Genomic DNA, 22,717 nt, shown 5'->3' on the forward strand with positions numbered 1-22,717 from the left:
ATGTGTGATTGCTTTGCTCATAGTGCTGTGGACAAACGGGGCATTTCAGCTGATCACCGGCCAGCAACTGTCAGCTGGAACTAATAGTGAGGCAGTGCACATGATGTGTTACATTAAAAACACAAAGAGAACAGAGAGAGGCAGGATAAATAAATAAATACAATAACTACATACATATTTACATAATGCATGAAATAAATAATCACAGAACAAAGGAACAGAGAGTGAGATTTTTTTCAGTCAGCTGAGAGGTCCATAGAGGTAGGAGTGTACGTGGCTGCTGCAGCTATTGAGAACTGTGGACTCGCAAGTCACAGCTGGAGAACACACACCATGTCATGCAGGATATCACCTAACGACCTGCCACCATGACGCACGTGTATGTGTGGGTTCTCCTCGCATGGTAATAATTAAAAACACATCACGTTTGCAACACGGTCAGCAGTGCTTCATTGCGCACTGGACAGAAGTTCCACGTGGAGCAGGTTGATGGGTATGAGCGCATCAGGTTATTAATGTAATATATAAAAGGAAGAAAACTCATCCATGTCAGGTCAGTACTTCCTGGTGTCTGTCAGAGGAGGATGATTCTTGTATTGTCCACTCTTTATAACAGGAATTAAATATTAAAATGTGGTTGTGTTTTATTTTTATGTGTTTTTTGTTTTGTTTTGTTTTTACAGTGAGAACAATCATGGCCAGTAACATGATTCTCTTACATTTAAACAATACATTCACTGATCTTATGATGTTCTGTTTCGTAACATTTCTGCTGATTTCTGCACAGCATAAATAATGCTCACATGCACGTGCATGAAACTGTCACCATGGCATCATTTACGCCTGTCCAACTGTGTGTCCCTCCCGACAGGCAGGTGGAATCTGTTGCCATTCACCAAATATTTTTTCACTCTTTTTTGTCTGGTTCCTGCTTCTTTCACCCAACTTTGTGTTATGTGTGAAGGGGCCATAGAATACACATAAAACTACAGCACCGTGAATGCTGTGTGAATGCTGCGAACATGATCAGATGACAGTGCAACCTCATCTTGCCCGCCATTGGAATGTGTTTCCGGTGCGAGTGCCAAGCGAATATAAAGTGCATGTGCCGTGCCCGAATGGATGCGGCGACTGCTGTATGAGGCGTTTGAGCACAGCTCTGACTTTGCACAAGTGCCATACGACTCCGACTTTGTGCGCCTTCTGCCCAATCGTGTTATGTGTGAAGGGGCCCTTAACACTGAACAATTTTTCAAAAATTCATAACCCTGTCAAAAAAGAGCAAAGTTATTTCATATTTGACAGCCTTATGTAGGATGGTATCTTTTATCAACTGACAAAGTTTGATCGAAGTCTAATCCGGATTACAAATTTTGTAGCCATTTAAATTTTACATTGAAAATCCCATTTAATGGATATTTTACATTATATCACAATGAAACATGCCCCAATCACTCTCAAATTTGAAGGTGAGGCACAGACTGGCACACAGTATCACCTGACAAAGTCATATCTGGATATGATCCCGACTGTGGATTTTGTGGATATTTGAATATAATATTGTCAATTTGGTGTACATTTTGCATTATACTGTATCTCAATCAAACGTGCCACAAGCACCTTTATTTCTGACAATGAGGTGCAAGCTGGTACACTCAATGAATAGACTAAGTTTGATCTGCATCTAATTTTTATTGCAGATTTAGCAGACATTTTATTTTAACATTGAAAAGACCTTTTGATCTAGTTTTCTATTTTTTTATATATATTTTTTGTATATATATATTTTATTTTCTAATAGGGCATTGACCTTGAACATTTTTTCCAAGGTAAAATATTGTGGAATTGGAAAGTTAGTGGAGGTTTGCTCTATACGAGCGCAGTGCTCTAGTTTTATTATATTGTTTGTCATCTGACAGCTTGTACTGTGATGCCTGCTTTTCCAGCAGATGGTGCTGTAGTCCCCTCAGTGCCCTACTTTCCATAGCTGCACTCTGATATGTCAGATTTCACCAAAATGTTCAAGGTTTGTCCTCATTGTATATGCCCTTTGTGTCTGGTGAGTTACAAGATGATAGCAGTTGATGTTTTAGAATTATTGTGCAAGCTTGAGAGGTTGGACTCAACTCTCATCTGTCTGTCTGTCACTGTATTTTTGCAAGGTACACGCCGAGGCATTTCCAGCTTCTAGGAAAAAAAGTTACATTTGTGGACTTTTCATGATGTGGATAATTATGAGCACAAAATACTGGTTGAATTTCATTTTCATAGGGAAAAAAAAACACTTCATGAGGCCTCATTTGGCCATCGCTTCTATATCCAGCATGACAAAAATAAATAAACAATGAAACAAGAGTGGATAAAATTGTCATTGAACTGCCCCGGGCCTGGGTTTTCATCTTGGTTCTGTCTGTGCTCATTTCCCCTGTCTTTGATTTTCAGTTTAGGATTACTTTAGTCACTGGTTTTATTTTGCATTTTACCACTATAGTCATTGCTTGTAATTTCTGTTTGTTATGCTTTTGCCACGTTAGTTGTTTCAGTTTCAGCCCCAGCCTTTAATTCTCTTGTTGATCACTTTCAGTTCTCACCTTTGTCTTGATTTTGTTTCTTTGCTCCTTCCAGGTGTTGATTTTCTTGCATTATGTTTGGGACTCACCTTCCACTTTCTTTCTGTCTGCTTAGTGTTTACTTTTCTGCACTCTCTTGCACCTGTTTGCTTCATCTTTATCTCTTTCTTCCATGCCTCTTAGTGTTTATTTTATTGCGCTCTCTTGCTCCTGCTTGTCTCAGCTTTGTCTCCTTCCTGAACTTTCTTGCACACCTGTTTTCACTTTCCTTAATCACACCCTGTTATTTAAGCTGTGCATTTTTCTCCATTCTCTGCCAGTTCGTTGTGCTTGTCACCCTTTGTTTCAGCCCTCGTTCCAGCCTCAGTAACCTTGCTCTAGTTTTGTTTTTTGATCTGACCAGCTGTGTATGACCTTGCCTCGTTTTTGTGACCTAGTTTTTGCCTCTGCTCTGATTGCTTTGTCTCTCTGTGCCACCGAACCCTGCCTGCCTTGGACTATGCCATTGTCTTGCCCTGCCTGTACCTCCGCTTCACTGACTGTCCACCAGTGTATCAAACCTAAGCCTGTTTACAAGATAAATCCTTTTCTTACTCCAACGCTTGTGTCTGTGAGTCCTGCAATTGTGTCCAGTTACTCAGTGCCTGTAAGCTTAACGAAGCCTGACAAAAATAACTGGACTTTATGGAAACCCTTTTCAAAATCATCTATTCACAATAACTGCTTCATTTTTTGAGATGAGACTGAATATTGCATTAAAAACATATTTTTTGTTCTGCAAGCTCAATCAAAGCTTTCATTAGGCCAACCGACAACCATGTTTTTCTCTCACACAGCTTCATTTCTGACAGTTTAATGGGCAATAAAATATTTTTGCCACCACTCTAATCATGCTGATACTGTTTATTCAGCCTTGCTAAGCACCTTTAAGTGGAACTTTGAGGCACAATTCAAAAACAGCTTTCTTTCCTTTTTAGGTTTTAAGTACATACGCACCAGTGAAGTAGTTTTACATATGGTCAGCAAGGTTGGGGAGGATTACTTTGAAAGAATACATGTGGATTACATGTATGTATGTATGTACATACACTTGGATTACTTGTAATCTGATTACTTTTGGATTACATTTCAAAGTAATCCTACCCAATCCTGATGCTCAGTGAGATGGTGTCAAGATGTAAAAGAGAAAGAATAATTAGATTATTAGAACTGATTCCAAGTTGATACACTCACTAGTAAAACTTCAGATTAGAATATATAGTGAAAAAAATATCAGCTGTGGAAGCCACATGTGCACTTGGCAATTTCACAGTTGTGGGACACTTAGACAAATTTCACCACCAGCTCGACAGTGATTGTCTGCTGACTGTTGTCGTGTTAACAATGTGAATGGCCACACATTTTCTAAGTGCCAAACGAGCAGCGTTAGATGTTCGTGCATGTCAGTTGGAATTTGGCCGACACCTGCAACAAGATGGTTCGATGGGCTCGTATAGCGCACACTCTGTCTTTCAGCCACTGGTGTGCGCAAATAGTTGTAGCAACAGGTGTACGAGGTGTTAGAAGCAGCTGCAATTCTACACCTTTTGCATACCATTCCTGCTTCATGCACACTTTATGCGCAAATCGGCCAAATTCGCACTGTGTGAAGGGGCCCTAACTGTTGTTCCCCAAGAAAATAACGTTTCCAACACAGAGTTAGGTAAAAATTATTTGAGCAGTTTCAGTTTTTGATTTTCTTTTTCTCTGTACACCACCACAAAATGTAACCATCAGGATATGTGGGTAGTGTTAACTTTCAACCTTAATTAAAGGGATTTAACAAAAAGTGCATATCTTGTTGCCCATTTTACATCTATAGTTCCTCTGTTTTCAAAGCCCACAAATATAGTGATGTGAAAAAGTGTTTTGCATCTTGAGGCTTTGTATATTAAAATTTCTAATATGTCCTTGGAACTCACAGTGAAAAGTAATCTCTACATCATGAATTAAAAGAAAAATCTAAAAGACAAAATGATGGTGTGAATAAGTAAGTGCCCCCTTTCATATAGCACATGTAAACCATCAAATCCAAGACATAATTAGTGTCTTAAGAATGTTCATGTATCCATCTGCTGACTTGTCTGAAGTCACCTGGATGTAAAACTGAGGGCACTAACTTTTTTCACAGCATTGTAAGTGGAAGAACCAATTCAAAACTAGAATTCTCGAAGGCCCAAAGGTGTGTCCATTCCATCAGTCAGTCAGTCTGTCTGCCCAGTAATAAACTCAAAAAAGATTTTCATTGAACACACATTTTTTTCAGTCAACATGTAAAATCACCTTAAGATGTGCAGTTAAGATCTTTCAAAGCAAAATTGTAACTGTACGTTTCGCTTTTAAGTACAAACATGCGAATGTTAGCATTACCTTCTTATTTTATGTGACACTTGTCAGCATCTCCTTATGCAATGCCATCAAGTTTTCATGCTACTTTTTGCCCCCTCTCCAGAGGTGGAAAACCTCAACTTCTGTGAGTAAAGTTCTAACTACATTTTTGTTCCATCCATCCAGTAAACCAGCTGATTCTAATTACTTCACCCAGGTAGATAAACCAATTAGTGAAATTACGTGTTGCAGGTGCACAAGGTAGAAGCACTCACAAGTATGTTTTTTTTAAGGACATTATGAATGCTGTTCCATACAACAGCGATGCTTAGCACAAAATAACATTATGTGCGATATCACCTAAAATGGAGTTAGCGCCAAATCAATTATTATACAAATAATGAATGTTTATGAGTTCAGTACGAATATTTAATTTGGTGAAAGCTGCAAAGTACCAGTTAACATTTTATATAATTTGAAAATAGATCCTTGTCATTTGAAATTTTATTAATTTAGAAACAGGAAAGGGATTTACATTTTGGTCTTCATCACTGGTGCTTAACATTCCAACACAAACTTTAATAGGAGTCCAAAATTGTTCTCAGTAGTCCGTGATGCCGTGCATTGATGTTGTGTACCGATTGCCATCTGCTTTCCTCACTCCAGTGAAAAAAGTGAGCCAGAAATTTGTCCAGCTTTTTATCCTAACTTCATCCTCTTCATCCTAAGAGCTCTTCATGCCTCCAGATGGCTTATGGTGTGGTGGATTTGTTTTTTTGTGTGTGTGTGTGTGTGTGTGTTAAAAGAATTAGCAGCAGCATCAATTAGGCCTTTCAAATCATCATCCGCCAACAAAACAAACTCCACCAAACTCCACTTTCTCTAAACACCACCCCCAGTAATGTGAGCATGCCCAGTGGTCGGGGTGTGCGATGGCACATTTTAAATAGCACCAAAACTCCATGCTAAAAAGGAACTATTGCACGATTAACGAAACACAACGTCAAATGGTACGAATAATCCATATCACATGACATATAAGTCACCAATCAAATGACAAGGATCTACTCAGAAGTTATGTAAAGAAACAGTATATAAAGACTGTAACTTTACAAAAATAATGAAACAGTGCTACAACACAATTTAACAATTATGAACTGCAAAACAATTAAATCTATATAATTGAAACATATTCATATATTTCCATCAATACGTGTTTGCAAGAAAGACTATTGATTCAACAGATATAGTTAAATTAATTTGCTCTGATCATATTTTATCTATCCATTAATATTTCATAAAGAGTATCGCTAAAGAAACCTTAACAAAAAGATAGCTTTTGTTATTTGGACATTTTATATAGTTCAATCATTGAATAATTTTATTAAAAAATACATTCAAGCATTTTTATTTTAGAGGATTTCACCTAAAGTGGGTTCATCCACATGTATTACACTAGTACAAGAGTTATTTTCAGTACAAATATAATTTTTAAAGCGAGTTTTCTTTAAACAAGTCGGGGAATAGCTATATCAATATTTTCAAGACACTATGATATAGACTTTACTTATATTGAAACATGACCATGCAAGAAGTGAGGGGAGCCACCAAGACATCCATGTGCAAGGTTTCAGCTTTCACACTGTTGATACTTTCATTATTTGTTTGTCTGAATTGTTTCATTTTGCATTTTGGCATTAATGTAAGCCGAGGAAGACAGGCGATGAAAGCACAGGTCAGTGCATCATCTAAATCATGCTCATTTTTCTTTGCATCCAGAATGTTATGCAGCACAGGTCACTGCAGCCAGCAATTACACACACGCGCACACACACACACACACACAACGAGCTGCAGCTTTTTCCTTTTGCTTAACATCACAAGGAGTGCGCCAATATGTAAAATATCACTTTTGTTGCTGTAGATAAGGAGTAATTATATTTTTACAGCAGTCAGCATAAAAAAGAAACATCAGTGTGAGGCTGAGCTTGAACAACGTTTGATTATGGAAAGAGACTCAAAAAATGTTGCTTGAATTATGACATGATTCTCTGTGACATACAGTAGGTAAAAATAGATATGATCAGCGATAGGAGTGTGCTTAATTGTGCGTCGCTCTGCTTTTGCACACAACTGCTGAGAGATGAAGCCAAGATGGACATTTTAATGGGAGCTGTAAAAATACAAGGATTGCAAGCAAACACACAGTCAGGAATTGGGTTTTATAGAAACAAACTCATGACTTTGTTGTTGTAACGTTGTGAATCAATGCACTACCGTGCTGCTCAGGAAATGATCATGATGCAAACCAAAAACAAGATGAATACAAAGTTAACCAAGTGTAACATTCATAAGGATGGAAAGTAAGACCCTTAGGTTGTGCCCTTTTTTTCGCTCGAGGTCGCCACAGCAGATCCAAGGTGGATCTGCAGAATGATATGGCACAGGTTTTACGCGGATGCCCTTCCTGACGCAACTCCACATTGCATGGAGTAACATGGCAGGGTTATATTTTGAACCAGGAACCTTCTCCACTGAAAAAGGCACACTAACTACTTGGCCACCACCCTGTCAAATAGTGGAAGATGTTTGCTTCTGGCAGAAAGTGTGAAATTTGAATGTGAAATTGCCAGATCCAAGAGGTCTACCTATTGGGTTGGCTGCCATCTTGAATTCCAACATGGCTGTTATGTTGAAACATTGATAGTCACTATCTTGGGACACAGGTCACTGAATTTTGGTGCACAAGGGTATTTTGATATTGATATATAATAATTAATACATTCATTATTAATAATTAGTTATTCATTCATAATACAGTTAATTTAATTCTACTCTACATTTTACCCACCACCAGATACCATCACCAAGTCTTGAAAAATAAAGAACATATGTTAAGAAATTATTGGAAAGAAGAATGTCAGGCCTGTTGTTATCCAAACCTTCTATTGCTTTCAAACATATTATTGTCTTATCAACAACTTGAAACAGACTCTTTAACAAGCCTTTCACTTACAACCCCTGGCAAAAATTATGGAATCACTGGCCTCGGAGGATGTTCATTCAGTTGTTTAATTTTGACACAAAACTAAAGTTATTTCAAATGGCAACTTTCTGGCTTTAAGAAACACTATAAGAAATCAGGAAAAAAAATTGTGGCAGTCAGTAACAGTTACTTTTTTAGACCAAGCAGAGGGGAAAAAAAAATGGAATCACTCAATTCTGAGGAAAGAATTATGGAATCATGAAGAACAACAACACTTCACTAGTATTTTGTTGCACCACCTCTGGCTTTTATAACAGCTTGCAGTCTCTGAGGCATGGACTTAATGAGTGACAAACGGTACTCTTCATCAATCTGGCTCCAACTTTCTCTGATTGCTGTTGCCAGATCAGCTTTGCAGGTTGGAGCCTTGTCATGGACCATTTTCTTCAACTTCCACCAAAGATTTTCAATTGGATTAAGATCCAACTATTTGCAGGCCATGACATTGACCCTATGTGTCTTTTTGCAAAGAATGTTTTCACAGTTTTCGCTCTATGGCAAGATGCATTATCATCTTGAAAAATGATTTCATCATCCCCAAACATCCTTTCAATTAATGGGATAAGAAAAGTGTCCAAAATATCAACGTAAACTTGTGCATTTATTGATGATGTAATGACAGCCATCTCCCCAGTGCCTTTACCTGACATGCAGCCCCATATCATCAATGACTGTGGAAATTTACATGTTCTCTTCAGGCAGTCATCTTTATAAATCTCATTGGAACGGCACCAAACAAAAGTTCCAGCATCATCACCTTGCCCAATGCAGATTCGAGATTAATCACTGAATATGACTTTCATCCAGTCATCCACAGTCCACGATTGCTCTTCCTTAGCTCACTGTAACCTTGTTTTTTCTGTTTAGGTGTTAATGATGGCTTTCGTTTAGCTTTTCTGTATGTAAATCCCATTTCCTTTAGGCGGTTTCTTACAGTTCGGTCACAGACGTTGACTCCAGTTTCCTCCCATTCGTTCCTCATTTGTTGTGCATTTTCGATTTTTGAGACATATTGCTTTAAGTTTTCTGTCTTGACGCTTTGATGTCTTCCTTGGTCTACCAGTATGTTTGCCTTTAACAACCTTCCCATGTTGTTTGTATTTGGTCCAGAGTTTAGACACAGCTGACTGTGAACAACCAACATCTTTTGCAACATTGCGTGATGATTTACCCTCTTTTAAGAGTTTGATAATCCTCTCCTTTGTTTCAATTGACATCTCTCGTGTTGGAGCCATGATTCATGTCAGTCCACTTGGTGCAACAGCTCTCCAAGGTGTGATTACTCCTTTTTTAGATGCAGACTAACGAGCAGATCTGATTTGATGCAGGTGTTAGTTTTGGCGATGAAAATTTACAGGGTGATTCCATAATTTATTCCTCAGAATTGAGTGATTCCATATTTTTTTTCCCTCTGCTTGGTCTAAAAAAGTAACCGTTACTGACTGCCACAATTTTTTTTCCTGATTTCTTATAGTGTTTCTTAAAGCCAGAAAGTTGCCATTTGAAATTACTTTAGTTTTGTGTCATGTCTGTGATCTGCTTTTTTTTCTACAAAATTAAACAACTGAATGAACATCCTCCGAGGCCGGTGAGTCCATAATTTTTGCTAGGGGTTGTAGGAACAGCCACCTGAAAATTGAGAAAAATGACAGGTTAACATATATTAGCCAGTCTTAAGTGTAACATATCTGCCTTATGCACGCAGTGATGTTCGACACCATCAAAATATTGCTGCATATAATTTGGATTTCATCAAAACCAACAGATTAAAAAAAAAATCAAAGCAAGTACTAGCATACAGCTATCTCTCTCTTCAATATTTTATATTATAATAGCCAAGTGGCCTCTGTTTGTGTGTGTGGGTTTGTTTGGCTTTGATTGTGCAAAAACCAGGGTAAGCTGACATTTACCATTTGATATGCTTATGCATTTTGGGTAAAGGATGAAAACGGAGTGTTGATAGGACTAATATCTTTGGTGAAATTAGCAATTTTAGTGAATCAGTAAACAATGGGCATTGTGATGCAATGCACCATAGGAGTTTGGGGTTTTAAATGTTGTTATTGTGGTTCATGTTAGTTTAACAATATTGTTAGTATTATTGATTTACTGTGATTTTGTCACTTTCGTTACAACCCCAGTTCCAATGAAGTTGGGATGTTGTGTAAAATGTAAATAAAACAGAATACAATGATTTGCAAATCCTCTTCAATCTATATTCAGTTGAATACACCACAAAGACAAGATATTTAATGTTCAAACTGATAAACCTTATTGTTTTTGTGCAAATATTTGCTCATTTTGAAATGGATGCCTGCAACACATTTCAGAAAAGCTGGGACAGTGGTATGTTTACCACTGTGTTACATCACCTTTCCTTCTAACAACACTCAATAAGCATTAGGGAACTGAGGACACTAATTGTTGAAGCTTTGAAGGTGTAATTCTTTCCCATTCTTGCTTGATGTATGACTTCAGTTGTTCAATAGTCCAGGGTCTCCATTGTTGTATTTTGTGCTTCATAATGTGCCACACATTTTCAATGGGTGGCAGGTCTGGACTGCAGACAGGCCAGTCTAGTACCCACATTCTTGTACTATGAAGCCACGCTGTTGTAACACATGCAGAATGTGGCTCATGGCTTTGGGGATGCTCCTTTTGTACCCAGTCATGACACTCACCTGTTTCCAATTAGGTGTTCTTTGAACATTCATCAATTTTCCCAGTCTTTTGTTGCCTCGTATTCTGTTTTTATTTACATTTTCCACAACATCCAAACATCATTGGAATTTCAGATGTAAGTTATGTTGCCGTTACCATGAATAAATTGAGTCTCATGTTGCTGACATCATGAGAGAAATGTTTACTTGTCTAAAATTAGAAATACCTGCATGGGTAGCAACAAACAGGTCTGCATGTGTGCGTGCAAGCAACTTCAGTCAGGGACATGGAGAACACAGCTGACATTTGCTGCTTGGCAGGCTTATGTAATTTTGGGTCAAGGATGAACGCCATCAAAATGGAACACTGATAGAACTAATATTTTTAGAGAAACTATGAATGTCAGCTAATGTTACTAATCACATTTTGGACTCACACACTTTTCCAGCAGGGGGCAGGAAATCATCTTTATGTTTGGCCTATTCCTCTTTGCAGCACCCCTCAAGCTCCATCAGGTTGGATGGGGAGCGTCGGTGCACAGGCATTTTCAAATCTTGAGAGATGTTCAATCTGATTCAGGTCTGGGCTTTGGCTGGGCCACTCCAAGACATTCACAGAGTTGTCCTGAAGCTACTCCTTTGACATCTTGGCTGTGTGCTTAGGGTCATTGTCCTGCTGAAAGATGAACCGTTGCCTCAGTCTGAGGTCAAGAGTGCTCTGGAGCAGGTTTACACCCAGGATGTCTCTGTACATTCCTCGTCCACGAGGCGATCAGATCATGTCGCACCTCACCTCTGTGTACATGCATGTACCAGTGTGGACAGCTCATGAGCCCCCCCCATGATCCCATTCATGTGAGTGCTTCAGTGCATGCCAAGTGGCCAGCGATAGCCGGACCCTCCATGTGGCGAGCTGATGTGTTCATGATGTGAGCGCCTGGACGCCTCACGTGCATGCGGTCAGAGCTGCACCAGGTAGATGGCCCACAGCTGCCATGAACTTCACTGGCATGACCTCCAGTCACTGCGTGCGTGAGGGAGGGGGGATGTTTTTATTTCGTTTTATTTCATATCATTCATGTCATTCCATTCATTCCTTGTTTACGTCCATGGGCATGGTCCATGAACAAAATGGAACAGAAGGATGATAATTATTGTATTCTCTGCTCATTATAACAGGAACAAGATATTATATATAGGAAACGAAGAAAGGATATAGGAAACGAAGAAATCCATTCGTTTCCTCAATTCCATCACAGATGCTGTCCCAGTGTCAAGTCATCGAATATCAACTAAACATCATTACCAGTATCATTACAAGGGACATTCATTGCTCTTATAATGTTCTGTAGTCTCTCATTATTTTGTCCTTACACATTTTCTTCGATTTATGAACATTTGTACATTTAATTGCTTCTCCTGCTGTGAGAGCATGATGTGGCATCACATCTCTCACTGTGGTCACACTGTGTTCATGCGCATGCACAAAACCATCGCCGTGGGATCTGTACACGGCTCTCTGACCGCCTGTCCCTCCTGACTGTGTTGTTTCGCCCATTCTTGTTATGTGTGAAGGGGCTTTTAGGGATGTCTGAAATCATATTACACATTTCAACAAGGACAAATGTGGGAAATAATGTAATATTTACAATTACCCCAGTACCCACTCTAATTCGAACCATGTCTTCAGGTATTCCTGTATATTGTGCATTTGTTATGCTTAATTTCCTTCATAGTACCAATGAAGATGATCTACGATATTTTATGTTGACAAAAATGGAGAACGACAGACTGTCCAAAAATATGATTTCGTCCAGATGCAGATTTGGCATTCGGATGAAATCATATTTTTGGACAGTCTGTTTGGACAGATGCAGATTTGGCATCTTGCTGCTTGTTTGGCAAAGGTATAAAATTGCTTAAAGTTCTGTCCAAAGACATGTCAGTAGGTGAAATACTTCCTGTGACACTGAGCAGTAGTGTGCATTTGTGCCATGAACGTCTTTGCATTACATTTTGCAGAAGTCCTCTTTGCATGTGTGGCACGTCAGCAAAATTGCGAACTCATCAGCACTGATTCAGATAGATCTGCTTCACTCAGGCGGAAACTTAAATACAGCAAATACTTTTGCTCACTGGCAGATTGGAGGTGATGTGAAACAAGGATGAAAAACAATACACAGCATTTTGGGGTGATAGGTTTCACATAGAGGATTTTTGTTGATTAATAAAAGGAGCTTAAGCTGCTGCAGCTTTTCCGCTGATTAACAGCAGATGTTGCAGAAGGGAAAAGCTGCATTGGAGAAAGAAGACAACACTTCCCAACTCTTAACTAACTGCACTCAAATAAATCATATTTTCTGCCATATATTTAATTTGCAAGCATTTTCACAGAACAACACGATTACAGGTTGGCCATCAGGTCATCATTACCCTGCACGTCAGAGAGGTATCAGTGACAGCAGGGTATTGTTTTCACTGTTGTGTGTGTGTGTGTGTGTGTGTGTGTGTGTGTGTGTGTGTGTGTGTGTGTGTGTGTGTGTGTGTGTGTGTGTGTGTGTGTCTGGACACTCAAAATGGGTGGATTGATTTCCATCAAACAGGGTGGGAATATTGCTCGGATAGATATCTAGAGGTAATTAGATTTTGCTGTAGTTTGGACAGAAGGTCAAGGCAAAACACAATTTCTTTGCATATCTCAACAATCAAGAGGCCTTGAGGGATGCTCCAAAGCATGAACTGATCAAATATTTGTGATTTATTAATATGAATGACTTAAAAATGAAATCACACAGATGTCATATGATAAAGTCATACATAATCAGAAATACCATTACAGATGTGTGTCCAAACCTTTGACTGGTAGTTTATGTACACTCAACAAAAATATAAACGCAACACTTTTGGTTTTGCTCCCATTTTGTATGAGATGAACTCAAAGATCTAAAACTTTTTCCACATACACAATATCACCATTTCCCTCAAATATTGTTCACAAACCAGTCTAAATCTGTGATAGTGAGCACTTCTCCTTTGCTGAGATAATCCATCCCACCTCACAGGTGTGCCATATCAAGATGCTGATTAGACACCATGATTAGTGCACAGGTGTGCCTTAGACTGTCCACAATAAAAGGCCACTCTGAAAGGTGCAGTTTTGTTTTATTGGGGGGGATACCAGTCACATCCCCTTCGCATAGAGTTGATCAGGTTGTCAATTGTGGCCTGTGGAATGTTGGTCCACTCCTCTTCAATGGCTGTGCGAAGTTGCTGGATATTGGCAGGAACTGGTACACGCTGTCATATACGCTGGTCCAGAGCATACCAAACATGCTCAATGGGTGACATGTCCGGTGAGTATGCTGGCCATGCAAGAACTGGGATATTTTCAGCTTCCAAGAATTGTGTACAGATCCTTGCAACATGGGGCCGTGCATTATCGTGCTGCAACATGAAGGTGATGTTCTTGGATGTATGGCACAACAATGAGGATCTCGTCACGGTATCTCTGTGCATTCAAAATGCCATCAATAAAATGCACCTGTGTTCTTCGTCCATAACAGACGCCTGCCCATACCATAACCCCACCGCCACCATGGGCCACTCGATCCACAACATTGACATCAGAAAACCGCTCACCCACACAATGCCACACACGCTGTCTGCCATCTGCCCTGGACAGTGTGAACCGGGATTCATCCGTGAAGAGAACACCTCTCCAATGTGCCAAATGCCAGTGAATGTGAGCATTTGCCCACTCAAGTCGGTTACGACGACGAACTGGAGTCAGGTCGAGAGCCCGATGAGGACGACGAGCATGCAGATGAGCTTCCCTGAGACGGTTTCTGACAGTTTGTGCAGAAATTCTTTGGTTATGCAAACCGATTGTTTCAGCAGCTGTCCGAGTGGCTGGTCTCAGACGATCTTGGAGGTGAACAAGCTGGATGTGGAGGTCCTGGGCTGGTGTGGTTACACGTGGTCTGTGGTTATGAGGCTGGTTGGATGTACTGCCAAATTCTCTGAAACACCTTTGGAGACGGCTTATGGTAGAGAAATGAACATTCAATACACGAGCAACAGCTCTGGTTGACATTCCTGCTGTCAGCATGCCAATTGCACGCTCCCTCAAATCTTGCGACATCTGTGGCATTGTGTTGTGTGATAAAACTGCACCTTTCAGAGTGGCCTTTTATTGTGGACAGTCTAAGGCACACCTGTGCACTAATCATGGTGTCTAATCAGCATCTTGGTATGGCACACCTGTGAGGTGGGATGGATTATCTCAGCAAAGGAGAAGTGCTCACTATCACAGATTTAGACTGGTTTGTGAACAATATTTGAGGGAAATGGTGATATTGTGTATGTGGAAAAAGTTTTAGATCTTTGAGTTCATCTCATACAAAATGGGAGCAAAACCAAAATTGTTGCGTTTATATTTTTGTTGAGTGTATATTGTGCATTTATATTGTGGGGTCCAGCATCAGCTCTCCAATGCCTTGGATTTGTTATTACATCCGCCAAGAACTGCACTATTCCACCGGGCTCCCTCTCATTCAAACAAATGTACTCAGTCTTGCTCTTGCTGACTTTCATTCCTCTGCTTTCCAGAGGATATCGCCAACGCTCCAGGCTTGACTTAACCTTCTCTGTACTCTCAGTACATATCACAATGTCATCTGCAAACATCATAGTCCATGGAGACTCCTGTCTGATCTCATCTGTCAACCTGTCCATTACTATTGCGAAAATGAAAGGACTTAGAGCTCATCCTTGGTGTAATCTCACATCCACCTTGAATGAGTCTGTCATTCCTACTACACATCTCACTGCTGTCACACTATCTCTGTACATATCCTGCAATACCCTCACATACTTCTCTGCCACTCCAGACTTCCTCATACAATACCACAACTCTTCTCTTGGCACCCTGTCATACGCTTTCTCTAAATCCACAAACCACAATGTACGTCCTTCTGGTCTTCTCTATACTTCTTCATCAGTATTCTCAGAGCAAACACTGCATCTTTAGTGCTCTTTCTCAGCATGAAACCATATTGCTGCCCACAGATCTGTTGTCTAAGTCTAGCTTCTACTACTCTTTCTACAACTCCATGCTGGTGCTGATCAACTTTATGCATCTGTATTTACTGCAGTTCTGGACCTCACCCTTTTTTCTTAAAAATAGGAACCAGCACACTTCCTCTCCACTCCTACAATGACCAGATGTCCCACTAGGTGCCCCAAATTGAGATGGTTTCTGGTGTTGTTATTGACGCTTCAGTTTTGAAATGCATGTTTAAAATGCACTTTTAATAAACACATTTCAAAACTGAAGCCTTACTGTCAATAACAACACTGGAAACCATCTCAGTTTGTGGCACAAAGTGGGACATCTGCTCACCTTATCAATTTCTACGGCATCCTCTCGCTTTCCAAGATTTTATTAAACAATCTAGCTAAGAACCCCATTACCATCTCTCCTAGACATTTCTATGCCTCCACTGGAATGTCATCTGGACTAATTGATGGGCAGTAATTCCATTAATTTTATTTTTTATATACACCAAAATACAACATGTCACCCAAGGCTCATCACAAGGTTAAGGTCTAACCTACAACAGGAAATGCTAACCATGGATAAAGTGACTGCATATGTTAATGCTAGCTAACTAGCCAGGCACAACTGCTACCCAAGGTGCTACCTTGGAAAGATGTCCAGGATAAATACAGTTGAGCTCAAAAGTTTAGATACCCTGACAGAATTTTTGTTTTTTTGGCCATTTTTCAGAGAATATGAATGATAACACAAAAACTTTTTTTTTTTTTCACTCATGGTTAGTGGTTGGGTGAAGCCATTTATTGTCAAACAACCAGGTTTACTCTTTTTAAATCATAATGACAACACAAACTACCCAAATGACCATGATCAAAAGTTTACATACTCCTTTTATTAATACCGTGTGTTGGCCCCTTTAACATCAATGACAGCTTGGAGCCTTTTGTAGTGGACGAGGCTCTCTGATGGTAAAGCTGCCACTGAATATGTCTTGGACTTGTATGGCACTCTATGGTAAACCTGCATGGAGTAGACAGTTCTCAAAAACTGAGTGACTGTGAAAAAAGGAGAAGAGTAAGGAAAGCCACCAAGACACCCAGACAACCCAGGAGAAGTTATGGGCTTATGTGGCTGTGATTGGAGAAATTGTGCATAGTGCAAGATTTGCATTTTGCATCACTACTCTTAGCTTCATAGTGGAGTAGAGCAGAAAAGGATTTTCTTTCAGTAAAACAGATCAAATCCAGGCTTGCATCCCAGATGTACCTTCTAGCAATTTGTAGCTAAACTTTCAGGTGTTCTTTTTTAAGAAAATCCTCTTCTATACCACTTCATCATGAAGATGGATAACTGGTGATACAAATTCTTCTGGGTTGTCTGGGTGTCTTGGTGGCTTCCCTCACTCTTCTACTTCTTGCACAGTCACTCAGTTTTTGAGAACTGTCTACTCCATGCAGAGTTACCATAGAGTGCATATTGTTTGTATTTCTTTGTAATTGATTAAATAAAGTCCAAAACATAGTAAGTGGCAGCTTTACCATCAGAGAGCCTCGTCCAAAACTACCACAAAAGACTCCAAGCTGTCCTTGATGTTAAAGGGGGCAACACACGGCATTAAGAACAGGGGTATGTAAATGTTTGATCAATGTCATTTGGGTAGTTTGTGTTGGCATTATGATTTAAAAAGAGTAAACCTGGTTGTTTGACAATAAATGGCTTCACCCAACCACTAACCATGAGTGGGAGAAAAAAAAAAGTTTTTGTGTACATTTACTCATATTCATATTCTCTGAAAAATGGCCAAAAAAAAACAAACAAAAAACGTTTGAGCTCAACTGTGGCAAGGTGACACACACTGGAAAACTCTGTAATTTCCAAAAAAAAAAAAAAAACTTTTCCACTGGGATTTGTTTCTGAGATGTAGCTCCAGGAAGACCTGAGTGAATCTGGTACATGCCTACTGTTCAGAGGGGGAAAAACATATTTTATGATCCTAATGTTCCTGCTGACAGAAATAATGTAACATTTAAATCACCAGAGATTACAGTGTGTCATCCATTCTCATAATGGAAGCTTTTCTTTTTAAAGTAATTGTGATTTATGACGGCTTACATATGAAGACGCAGAATTCATTTTCATTGTGTCATTGTTTAAGCGGTTTATTTATTGTTTTTTATTTCTGTGGATGATCATTTAGACAGTGTGATGCTCCCCTACAATAAGACTTTTACGTTGCTTGTGTGTTTGTGTGTCATCTTGTATTTAGGCCATCCATTAAGCTGCCATCTCCACCACAGATGCACAAATCCCATGAACTTGCTCTGTGCTCGTTGCTGGTCTTTAAGTGTCTCCTCCGGGGTACTCTCTTTTTATACTTTACATACAACCACAACCAGATTTGCTTGTTTATACCAGTTGTCAGAACAGGGAAACTTCCACAAGTCAGCTAGTGAGCTCAAACTATCCACATAGTTGTTTATTATTATTATTATTATTATTATTATTATTATATTGAATAATGTGACTTTAACAGAAGCAAAGGATTTTGCCTTCCTGGCCTTGCTGCTGCAATACCCCACATTTTTATCCTGTAAATCTTAATTTTTACGGTGCTTCAGCTTAACTGTTTGGTGCGGGTCAGTGGAGATGTATGATCGGAGTGGCTTAAGCATGCTTAAGTACATGCGACAGCTTGTAACTCTGTAGACGAAAAGCTGCAAAAAAGAAATGGCAAACTGGGAGAGGGGAAAAGAACAGGGAGGAAGGTTCAGGGTCAGCACATCACCGCCGTCACCTGTTTGCTGGTTTATTAGCCGAGAGCACTGTGCCCTGTCATAGGGAAAGCTTTTGAAGCCTAATTTGCTGCTCGGCTGGGTTCTCGCATGGCTTCGTGCTCAGTGGCGTGGCTGCCCCGCTTGCATCATTTCCGAGTGTAGAATCAAGCATTAGCGGCTCGGACTGGGAAGGATGAGGCGGCAGTACAGGGATGAGGGCTATCGCCAGCACCCAGAGGTACTCAGACCCCAACTGTGGGCTTCCAACAAATTTTAAAAAATGCTATGCAAGGACTGGGAATGCTTGCAAAGAAAGGATTTGAGCTATTTTTTTTTTTTTTTTTTTTTTGCATGATGGTCACATTTTTTAATGCATTCCATCTTCCATAACTTTTTTGGTGATCTACTGCCCAAGGTCATCTTCCGACTTCTTTTGATACGAGTGCAGAATCCCGAGGCAAAGAGTTGTTGAATTTTTAAGCTGGTTTGGATTTTATGACTCTGTCATCTGCTTTTTCTTCTTTGCAGCCATTTTAATTTCTCAGTTTATTTATTTTTTTCGTTGTGTGTTTGCTGCAGCAAGCCATGGACTCTAATCTGAGTACTTTGATCAAGAGAAACAATGAGTTGGAGGCGCTTATGGGGAAACTGATCCAAACTTGTCAACATGTGGAGGTGAGTGTCATGTTGCTAAATTATTAATTTGCAAAATTTGTGATTGCTTGTATATGCAGCTGACCTTGTGCCGAGCAGTGGAATGAAATGAATATGAATAAAAATAGATTTTTTTTTTCCCATTTATGTTTGAGGGAATTTTAGCTCCAAATCCGCATTTAACTTATAATGTAATGTTATTATATAAAATAACAGTTGTTGAAGGTTGATCTTTTCATGCCAGGAAGATACTTAGAAAGCTGTAACAGTCTGTTTACATAACAGACTGTTATTTGTTTGATGCTGATTGCTGAAATTAAATTCTGATTTATCTGATGCTGATTGCATGATCAAAGGCAGCATCTGCTCTTTAATTAGGACCAATGGAGTGAAGATGTAGCCCAAAGACAATATCAGATCAAAACCCAACTGTCAAAAAAGTTAGAAACAGTAACAAAAACATGAATGAATGAATGAAATCCACTGAACTGTTGCCACATCTTAGCCAAGGGGCTCAAGATTTACAGCTAAATATTATCCATACAACCTGTTGGCACCTATCCCATATTTTTCCTGACATTATCCAGTTCAGGTTTTGGTGGCCAACATGATTTCAGATATGAAGGAAATCTGTAGAGTGATTGAAAGCTGCAGTTCTGCATGGCATTATTGGTTCCCCAGATTTTTAAAGACAGAGTATGAAATATGTTTGGAAATAAAAGCAAATGAACCAATTTTGTGTAATTAAAATATTTAATCAAATTTCCAAAGTTAGGGTCCTATCTCATTGGACGGGACTGTTGGAGAGCAGCTGGAGACACAAATTAGCCACCAAACAGGTAAATGAGCGCGGTGTCAGTATCTCACTGAAGTGGCCACTCACAGCTGAAGACGGATGACACATTTGTGCTATTATCCATGTAAATAGACAGTGAAATATCCTCAGCTATTCCCAATAATGGTAAAATAAAATAAAATGAGAAATATTAAAATAATAAATAAACAATGAAGTGCATACAGCACAGTCACCAATTTGCAGGATGATGTCCCTGCAGGATCTAGTGTCCTATCTTCCATGTCCAGTATATAATCCACAGTTTATATGATCCTTTTGTCCTCGGGTTCCAGATCCGCACACAGCAATTGTTCACGGGCTGGAAAAGCTTCTGCTCTGTGATGCACCGATGTCCATCAGGCATGCGCATCCTTTGATTTAATTTGATTTATTTGGCAATAATATGCTAAGTCCCTTTTGCTGTTCCCTTGTTTTTTTTTTTGTTGTTTTTTTTTTCACTAAGGTTCTCCACAGCAGAAGAACCTTAGTGTTCACACTGCTCAGATCCAGCTGTTGGAGCTGGATCTGAGCAGTGTGAAAGGATGAAAGGATGTCATCACATTTCCTCCCTATTTGTGTATTGCTCACAACAAGCACATCAAAGAGATCCCACCACACATCCCAAGAGAGAGAGTGACAGAGAGTGCATGCTCGAGATAAGATAGATTCAAAATGACATAGCACTGTGCACTCCGCTCTTGTAAACTTGTGATCTACAATAATAATAATTAAAAAAAAAAAAACTACATTAACTGCAAAAGTCCAGAAAGCTCATAAAGGAGTCCTCATGTCCTGCAACTTTGGCCAAGCTGACAGCGTGATATATACCTTCAATTTCTGAGTGTGTTTTAAAATCTTTCTTTAAAACCTTAATCTGTCTTTAAAATCTTAAAATCATTCTTTAAAAGTCAGGAGTGTTAATCTTGCTGACCAGAACAAGTGGAACTAATATACACACAGTCGAGGGCTAAAAATGTGCTAGATGTAGCATGTTATGTAACAGAAAATATCTGTGCATTGTTGACAATACTCATTTATGGATGTTGGATGCAATGCCATTTGTGGAGAAACTTCCATTTGCAGTCAGCGATTTCCTTGTGTTTTTTGCAATTATGCTGCATCTGTTTTATTGTTTCATTTTTATTGTAAGTACAGTAATACAATTCAAACCAGGCTTGTCATGTCAGGCTGGAACATTCAAAAATGTTTAATTAAGGGATGCTACAGCAGCATCTTTGTTTGGGTATAATGGAAACAGTCCCTATGCCCGTGAAGTATCATTAATAAAGCAGATTTTACATTTTGCCAGAATGCAAAGTTGGTTTCCGGAAGCTAAGCTGGAAGTCACATTTTGCATGTACAACAATTTTAATTGAAAGCACCCTTTGAGGCTTTCAGTCATTGTCGCACAGTAAAGAAACACTGTACTCATTCATTCACTGTACCTGCTTATCCCAATTAAGGGTCACAGGGGTAGCTGGAGCTTATTCCAGTAGTCATTTGTTGAATGGCAGGTATATATATATATATATATATATATATATATATATACACAGTGAGGAAAATAAGTATTTGAACACCCTGCGATTTTGCAAGTTCTCCACTTATAAATCATGGAGGGGTCTGAAATTTTCATCTTAGGTGCATGTCCACTGTGAGAGACATAATCTAAAAAAAAAAAAAAAGAAAAACCGGAAATCACAATGTATGATTTTTTTTGAATAATTTATTTGTATGTTACTGCTGCAAGTAAGTATTTGAACACCTGTGAAATCTAAAAAACAAAATCTGGAAATCACAATGTATGATTTTTTTAATAATGTATTTGTATGTTACTGCTGCAAATAAGTATTTGACCCCCTACCAACCAGCAAGAATTCTGGCTCTCACATACCTGTTAATGTTTCTTTAAGAAGCCCTCTTATTCTGCACACTTTACCTGTATTAATTGCACCTGTTTGAACTCGTTACCTGTATAAAAGACACCTGTTCACACACTCAATCAATCACACTCCAAACTGTCCACCATAGCCAAGACCAAAGAGCTGTCTAAGGACACCAGGGACAAAACTGTAGACCTCCACAATGTCTAATGTCAAAATGAATTTGGCATTTCATGTGTAGATTCTTCACAAAACATATTTTATTTATTTATTTATTTTTTGCTGAATAAATGATGCACTTAAATTCCAACCCTTTGCTTACCATTAGGGAGCAGTGTTATTTCCCAAAAATTGGAAATCTATAAATGTTTGCATGGAATATGGAAATATACACGGAATAAACCATAGCAGGATAAATTTTGGGTCATTTGGTTCCAAAAACCCATATGGGCGGAGCCAGTGAAGATATCGGGTTCAAAAATCGCCAAAAATATCGACGAAAATGTCATATCTTAAGAAGCACTGCACCTAGAGACTTGAAATTTGGCTCCAAATGTTGCTTGACCCCAAGTTTATATTCAACTTCTATAGTAACAATAAGCCTCCCTGGTGTTTTTTAAGAGTAATTGACAAAAAACCTAATTTCAGTACATATGTTACGATCAATTGTAACAAACAAAATCTATGTAGTTTTCATTTCAGGAACATCAGTTGAGTATAATCATCACATTTAAAGAATGACATGGCCACAATGAATTAAGTATAAGCAACAGAGTGGGTTTCTATGTCAACAGCACATATACGACACATGCGTGCAAATTTTCAAACGCTCCGTCCATATGGGTTTTTGGAACCAAATGACCCAAAAATTA

At 39.1% G+C, this 22,717-nt stretch overlaps 1 protein-coding gene across 3 annotated transcripts in view; it reads left to right on the plus strand.

The window, feature by feature from the left end:
• LOC117514984 (E3 ubiquitin-protein ligase Midline-1-like) overlaps positions 1–22,717 on the plus strand; it is a 159,788-nt gene that overhangs the window by 100,752 nt on the left and 36,319 nt on the right. For all 3 annotated transcript variants that reach the window (XM_034175554.1, XM_034175547.1, XM_034175560.1), the window contains exon 3: positions 19,053–19,148. In XM_034175554.1, the coding sequence (XP_034031445.1) occupies positions 19,053–19,148 (96 nt within the window). The remainder of the gene's footprint in view (positions 1–19,052; positions 19,149–22,717) is intronic.

The sequence above is a fragment of the Thalassophryne amazonica genome, chromosome 1 (assembly GCF_902500255.1).
Source record: "Thalassophryne amazonica chromosome 1, fThaAma1.1, whole genome shotgun sequence".
NCBI classification, from domain to species: domain Eukaryota; kingdom Metazoa; phylum Chordata; class Actinopteri; order Batrachoidiformes; family Batrachoididae; genus Thalassophryne; species Thalassophryne amazonica.